General features: G+C 45.7%; 1 protein-coding gene across 1 annotated transcript; it reads right to left on the reverse strand.

Moving 5' to 3' along the window:
* Positions 1-774: 774 nt before the first annotated feature.
* Positions 775-6,105, reverse strand: LOC6557851 (dynactin subunit 1). The gene is made up of 4 exons (XM_032742869.2): positions 5,608-6,105; positions 5,302-5,418; positions 3,342-5,238; positions 775-2,537 (listed from the first exon to the last, which is right to left on the reverse strand). Exons 1-4 carry the CDS (start codon positions 5,980-5,982, stop codon positions 931-933), a joined length of 3,996 nt encoding a protein of 1,331 aa, XP_032598760.1. The 5' UTR covers positions 5,983-6,105; the 3' UTR covers positions 775-930.
* Positions 6,106-7,130: the final 1,025 nt, after the last annotated feature.

The following is a 7,130-nucleotide window of genomic DNA, read 5'->3' on the forward strand; positions in this document are numbered from 1 at the left end:
CAATTGCTTTGCTAATGCCATGTAGTTTTAAAAGAACGGTTGGGCATCCACCACAAATCGTTCGGCACACATTTAATAAATAAAATCAAATTGCTTGTAAGAGATGATAAAATTTAATAACTTATTAGTTTGTAACATAATGCAATAATCTTATAAACACTTTATGGGCTTGTGATAAGATCTGTGCAGCTAAACAACAATATGCCACAACCTTATAAAATAACTTGTATGTATACCGATAATTGCGAAACGGCGGCAGGTATCGATAAAATGAAATAAACTTGATCGGCCTGGGGTTCGCGACAACTTAAGTTCACAATTCGAAGTCTCTAGCTGTTTTAGTCTCTCAAATTCTAGCGATCAGACAGACAGACGGAGACGCCTAGATCGACTCGGCTATTGATCCCGATAAAGAATATGTATACCTACCTTATGGGGTCGAAGATGATTCCTTCTGCCTGTAACATATGTACTTTGCGCGAAATCATTACCCTTTTTCACTCATTTTAAATGGGTTCAGAAACAAATTCGAATTCGTTAAAAAAAAGAAGGATCGTATTTTGCACTGTATGCTGTAAACTAAGGAACTTTCACAACTTGTGGCTTGAATTTTCAAAAGCCGTATTTTAGTATTCACAGACGACCTAGGAGGATGCATAAGTGCAAATTTCACCGTTTTGGCTTGTCGTCAGTTACTCGATCAGTTAAGCAGTCCGAACAAAATATTACACTTAACAGGTAGAGCAGCTTTGTCCTAGTAAGTAAACAATTGGCTTTTGAATATTTTGGCTATGTACTGCAATTTTATTGAATATTCGATTAACAAACAAAACACGCATAATAATAATAATAAATGAATAAGCTAAGCAGCAAATCACATATATCTTTGTTCTCGCCGTAATACATTTGAGTCTAATACAATTAACTTGGCTAAAACGCGCGCCTCAGATCTTGGCTTATAAACAGGCCAAAATCAGTGGGAGCTGCACGATGCGGATTCAGTGTGCAATATGTTTGGAAGATATGTCGCAACAGCCGGCTGCCCTGCAGCTGAATCTGTGCACGACGCTGATCCCCGCGGCTACCCAGCTCCAGATGGGAGAGGAGCCATTGGTTCTTAAAGGTGCGCAGTTCGGCCTCCAGCGAGTTCAGCTGAATGCTCGCCTTCAGCTGGGGCACATGCAGCGGCTCCAGAGCGGCAAAGGTTTTGCACAGCTCAATGCCTTGCAGTTGGACGCGCAACTTGCGCTCCTGTCGCAGCGCCTGATGCATGAGGTTCAGTTCCCGATTGCAGCTGCGCGTCGAGCTCGTTGCACAGGCGTTTTCCGCCTGCTGCTGCTGTTGCCAATGCTGCTGAGCCTGCTCCAGAACGCTCAGCTTATCGGTTAAGGTATTGAGCGCGTGCTGCAAGCTGGCCTCCTTGGAGAGGATGCATTGCTCCAGCTGCTCCATGCCCTCTGCCATTTGTGTAAGCGTTTGGCAATAGTCCTGGCTGAATCTGTGCACCTGCTTCTCGGCCATCTCTTTGCGCACCTGCAACTCCGAGTAATCCTGCTGCTTCAGCTTAGCCGTGTATTTGAGCGCTTTGATTTCCTTGTCCCGCTCTGCAGCGGCTAGCTCCAAGCTCTTGACATCCTCGTAGTGACGCTTGATTTGGGCGGCTCTGTGCTGTAGCGTGTTGCAAGTGGCATGTCGCACGTACTCCGTGTTGACGTCCCGGGGCTCCAGAAGCGTGCACAGCTCCTCCAGCTGCTCCTCAAGCAGCTTCATACAGCGCTGACCAAAAACATCCAGTTCCCGCTGCTCGGTGTCCTGACTGGGCGCGAATTTACTATAGTTCAGACTCAAAAGATGCCAGAGCTTCTCATGCGCAATGCCACCATTCGACTCCTTATTGGCCTCCCGCGCCGACACGCCCAGAATACTGATGAGCGCGCCGAGGGCCTCGTTGGCCTCCAGGATGCGTTGGTAGCGTGCACATTGCATGCCCGTCCAGGCAGCTGCAGTTTTATTGCCGCTCAGCTTGCGCTGCACCTTCTTCAGTTTTTGTTTGAGGGCACAGGAGTGTTCCATGAGCATCTGCATGGACTGGAACGAGGATGTCTGCTCGTCACCCAACTTGATGATGGTGTGTAGCATGCCCGCATTGGCATTCACCGCATCCATGCCCGCCTCGTAGACCTCGACTAGTGTTTCATACAGCTGATGCTCATCCAGTAGATCTACCAGCGTCTGAGGCGGCATCAGATTCTGGTGCAGTCCATTGATGTAGTGCAGGACGCGGCGTATAGGCTCGCAATTGGTATGCTCGTCCAGCTGACCGGTCTTCAGCAGACGCACAAATTCATCCAGCTGCTGCTCCTGCGTCTCCAAATCCATGCGATATATGGCCGCATGCGTGCACAGCTCGTAATCACAGTGATTAAGGCCATGGCGAAACTGTTGCAGCACCAATTGGAGACTCTTCAACAAATAGATGCATTGAGCCCGGAAGATATACCGCTGTACCGAATAGCCCTCGAAGATGGCATCGCGACCTGGCGAGGTTTAAAGAAGTCACAAAATATAGTCCACATCCATATATCACAATGAAATACTTATACAAAAAAAAGCATACAGCAAGACGAAAATTACATTGCTTTGCGGAGCGAACTTCGAATGCTTATATCGGAAATTTAATTATAAACTGACGACTGACCAATTCATATGTAAACTTTACATAGACAGAGGGCTCTATGATTAAGAATTCAAATTTCTCTTGCAATGGATTTTTCTGGGTTTTCCCCAATTCATTCAACATCAATTTGGAAAATATTTCTTATTTTTTAATTTCAATTTAAATTTTAACTTTTATCTTTATTTACATTTAATTTGTTTTCTACTTTGTGTACTTTGCTGTGTCGACATTAAATAAATAAATACATAATTCAAATGTACAATGCCATTTTGATTTGATGACTTTGACATAGGTTCTGCCCGCAGCTAAATGAACGAAGCTCTTTAAGCTTCTAAGAGATTAGAATATATTCGAGTATAGATTATGGGGTCAAAGACTTCTCCTTCAATAATAGGATACACCAATTTATTGGGCTATATGACGGCATTTACCCCTATTTTCCAAATGCTCAATGCAGTAAAAGAAAATTATTTTGAAGTTATCTTTATAAACAAACAAGTGGCTGATACAAGAACTCAACTTATAAGAAAAACTCAACTCATAACAATAGTTTATTTTTCACAATACTATCTTGAGCCAAACAATCAAATCATTCAATCAAATCATTTGAACGCATAGCTCTGACGTGTTGTCTAATTAGTACGCAAACGGGATTAGTACTCACCAAATTCACAGGCATTTGGAAATTTCTCATTGATTGCCTGGCAGACGATTTCAAGCTTGTCGTTCATACGTTCCAGTAGAAGCATGACTAGGACGACATCGTGTTCGCCTCCTCGAAGGAGGAACTGCTCCGGCACAAAGGTGAGTAAGTGGTCCAGGTGCTGACGCTGCAGGCGCAGTTCGACGGCCTTCAGCTGTTGATCCAAGGCACGTCCGTAGGCCTTGCTGACACTGAAGATGTGCTGGTAGTCCGCAATGCTTTGCTGGGATGTCTCCTCCTGCTGCGATTCGTTGGCGCTGCTGAAGTCTTCGATGGAGAGAGTGCCGCCGTCTGTTTTGAGTTGTAGTTGCTCCTGCAGCTGACGCACCAGATCCCGGAACTTCAGTATAGTCACATCACGATCGTAGAGACTTTCTAAGGCCGCATTCTTCTGCTGCTCTAAGGATTTGAGCTGGCCACTGAGCTTTTCAGCTTCATCACGCAAGTCCGATTCCAATTCTTGATTGCTCTCTATGAGCTGTTCCTGGATTTGCTCGAGTGCCTCCAGTTCAGAGACCTCATCTTCCAATAGTTTGACACGCTCCTCCAACTCCAATTTAACCGTGGCCAGCTGCGTTACCATAGACTCGGCGCCCAGCGAGGCATCCACCTGCTCCTTGAGATCAATCAGCTGCATTTCCATCTGATCCACCCGCCGACTCTGCAATTCCTTGATGCTCTTCAGTTCGTTGATTTCCGAGTGCTTCGTCTCCAGCTCCTTGTGCGTGCGCTGTGCCAACTGCTTCTCAAGTGCTAGGGTATCACGCAGTCGGACCACCGTCTCTCGCAATCTCTGGTTGTACTGCTCCAGGCGCAAGAACTCTCCAGTTGTCTGCAGTGTCGTTTCCTTCGCCGAAAGCTTTTCAGACTTATTTAGAAGATGGTCATCGCCCTGATGCTCCTGTTCCTGCTCAGCTCGCACAATTTCTAAATCGAGGGTGAGCTCATCGTTGCGCTCCTGTGCAGTTTCCAGCTCCATTTGCAGGGTGTCCAAACGTTCCTCGGCCATTTCCTTGTCCAGTGTTAACAACTCAATGCTCTCGGCCACGTCGTCCAGCTCCCGTTTGTATTTGGCCGCAGTCTCCTGGGACTCGCGCTGCTCGTGACGACAGCGTTGCAATTCCCGCTGCAGCAGCACCTGCTGCGTCATAATTTGCGCCTTGAACTCGAGCAGCTGCTCGTTCTGTATCTTAATGCGCTCCAGTTCCAGCAGCTTCAATTTATCCTCACTCCTTTGCACGCGCAGCAATTGCAGCTCCTCACGCAGTTGCCGCTGCTCCGCACTATCCACAGGCGCCACAGGTGGTGCCACTGTGCTCGGAGTACGCAATGCCGGACCCGGCGTAAACTGCGGTCGCAGTATCTCCAAGAAACCAGCTTCCACAAATGCAGCGGGTGCCACTCGCTTCACGCCGCTACTCGTGGGACTCATGCTCGTCTTGCTGCGCTTGGGCGCCAATGACAGAGGCACCGGCATGGCCAGAGTCAACTGTGCCGTCGAGCTCTGAGCCTGGGCTGTCGTTGGCTTGGGCTGACTAATCCGTGTCGGCCGCAGCTGTGTATAGGATGTGGAGCGCCGTTGATTGCATGTCATAGTGGGTGGCGTCAATATCGATGACTGCCGCACTTCTCCGAGTTGCTCCCACCTGGCCAGCCTCTGACCTTGGCCTTGAGGCGGCTGTGAGGCGACACTCGCTTCTGTCGCTTGTAGATGACTTCCTGCAGCTGTTGCATTGTTTGCAATTGTTTGCTGCTGCTGCGACTGCGATAAAATATTGGTTGACGTAGATGCCACAAATGGCTGCTGATGAGTACTCAACGTCTTGGACGACGTGTCCAGCTCTTCCTCAGTACTATGCTGTTAGAAGAATATTAAATATTTATTGAATAATTTTTTTAATGATATTTGTATATGCATTACATTTGCCAGTGGCTGTGTTTGCGACTGTGATTGAGTGAAAATCACCGAAGAGGTCGCATTCTCTGATGACTTTTTTGCAGACTTTCCAGATAAAGTTGTCACCTCCCTTTGATTACGCTATGCGAAATAAATTTCAATTAACTTAAGCACGAGTGGAATTGGAAGAACATAAAGTGACATACAAAATAACATAGAACATATGGTAAGATGTATTTCTAATTTATGAAGCATACACCCACACAGTATGATTACATCTTGACATTTATAAAATTCACAGCTGTGCGCATATTTGTAGGAGTGACTCACTTGTTCTTCCGCTGGCTGTCTACTTCTGGCTCTCGCAGGCATTTTCACTTTGCTCACATCGCGTTGCATGATGTCCTCCTCTAAGCGATTGTTGTCCTGCTTTTTCAGCTGTTCCAACTGATTCACGACAGGCGACTGCAGCTGCAATTGTTGGGCACGCACAAAGAGTCCATAGTTGGGCGGACACTTAAAGTAGGTGCTGCCGCGAATGGTGCCATTATTTTTGCCACGCGGCTCATCCAGCACAATGCCAAACCACTGACCGCCAGCGAAACTGGTGCGTCCCACATAGGCGATACGACCGCAAAGTTGATTCTTTCCCGTTACTTGTACACGCTGACCAAGTTTCGGTTGAGCTGTTGACATATTATTCATGGGAAGCTTACGTCATTTTGGCTTAACGCATGGCCCGGCGCTGAATATCGAGCGAGATGGCGTGCCTAATCTCAGTTAACAAACAAACCCCTCCAAAGTGCAATGCAAAACTGATGCGTTCCTTGTCATCGTCATCGTCATCGTGCCCCACCCCAACCCGAGCAGTAGAGCTAAAGAGGAAGACCCACTACAGCGGCTACAGCGCAGAATCGTGAACTTTACGGTGGTTGGTCTAATGTGCATGCAGTGCTTAACTGAAAATTCAACCGTAGTCAATGATTTTGAAAATAATTTTCGAATGGAATTGATACCCAATTGAATTTTAAGTTTAAAAGGTGATCAAACTTCTCCTTCAGCATAGTTTCTTTTCAAATTAAATCTTAATTTGATAGGTAACATTTAAGGAGCAAGCTGACTTGTCAGTCAGTTGTCCAAAAGAAATAAAATATATAACCTCATTATTCCAATATATTTGCAAATATGTTAATGGAACAAAGATGGCAGCTTAAAATAAAAAGTGTCAAATTATGTACGTGGGTGATTTTTGAATGTAATAACATGAAATTTGAAAATGTTTTAGGGTATTGCTTCTATTGGAGTAATATTGACTAACGTTTCTGCCGCTTGGTCTGCGCCTTCGAAGTCGCAGTGATGCAAATGTTTTTCACATGCCACCTTCTCCACCCTCAGCTCATTCATAACGAAATCAGCATTCTTTTTTTCCCCCTCAAGCTGTTTCCGGAAAATATCCACCATCCAACAAGTCAGAAACCGACTCGCCAATCTCCTCTTGTGATCCAATTGACTGGGAACTCACACACATTGACTCCACACTAGCATTTGATATTGTGGACTCGGTCTCCTCTAGTTTATCTGACAGTGTTTTAAAATCATTAATAGGACGCCCATCACTGCCCACCTCACGATCGCACAATGCGCAGCATCCGATAATATTAACTCGCTTCGCCATTATTGTTAGTATATTTATTCGTTCGTTTTTTATGTATGAACTGCTAAGTTGGATATAATTTTTTAACAAATTCAAGCCCATAGCATGTTGAGAGATTTTAGAAAGTGTGCATTAAGGTTTTCTTTGTACTGTTTTGAAGAGTCAGACACTTTCTGCTGGCACTGTTCTTTAGAATAAT

The sequence above is a fragment of the Drosophila grimshawi genome, unplaced genomic scaffold (genome assembly GCF_018153295.1).
Source record: "Drosophila grimshawi isolate 15287-2541.00 unplaced genomic scaffold, ASM1815329v1 contig_78, whole genome shotgun sequence".
Classification (NCBI taxonomy): domain Eukaryota; kingdom Metazoa; phylum Arthropoda; class Insecta; order Diptera; family Drosophilidae; genus Drosophila; species Drosophila grimshawi.

Coding starts and splice junctions, on each gene's coding strand:
- LOC6557851 (XM_032742869.2), bottom strand. CDS start 5,982: ATGAATAATATGTCAACAGCTCAACCGAAACTTGGTCAGCGTGTACAA. Junction 5,239..5,301: donor AAACACAGCCACTGGCAAAT/GTAATGCATATA, acceptor TTCTTCTAACAG/CATAGTACTGAGGAAGAGCT. Junction 2,538..3,341: donor TCCAAATGCCTGTGAATTTG/GTGAGTACTAAT, acceptor AAACCTCGCCAG/GTCGCGATGCCATCTTCGAG.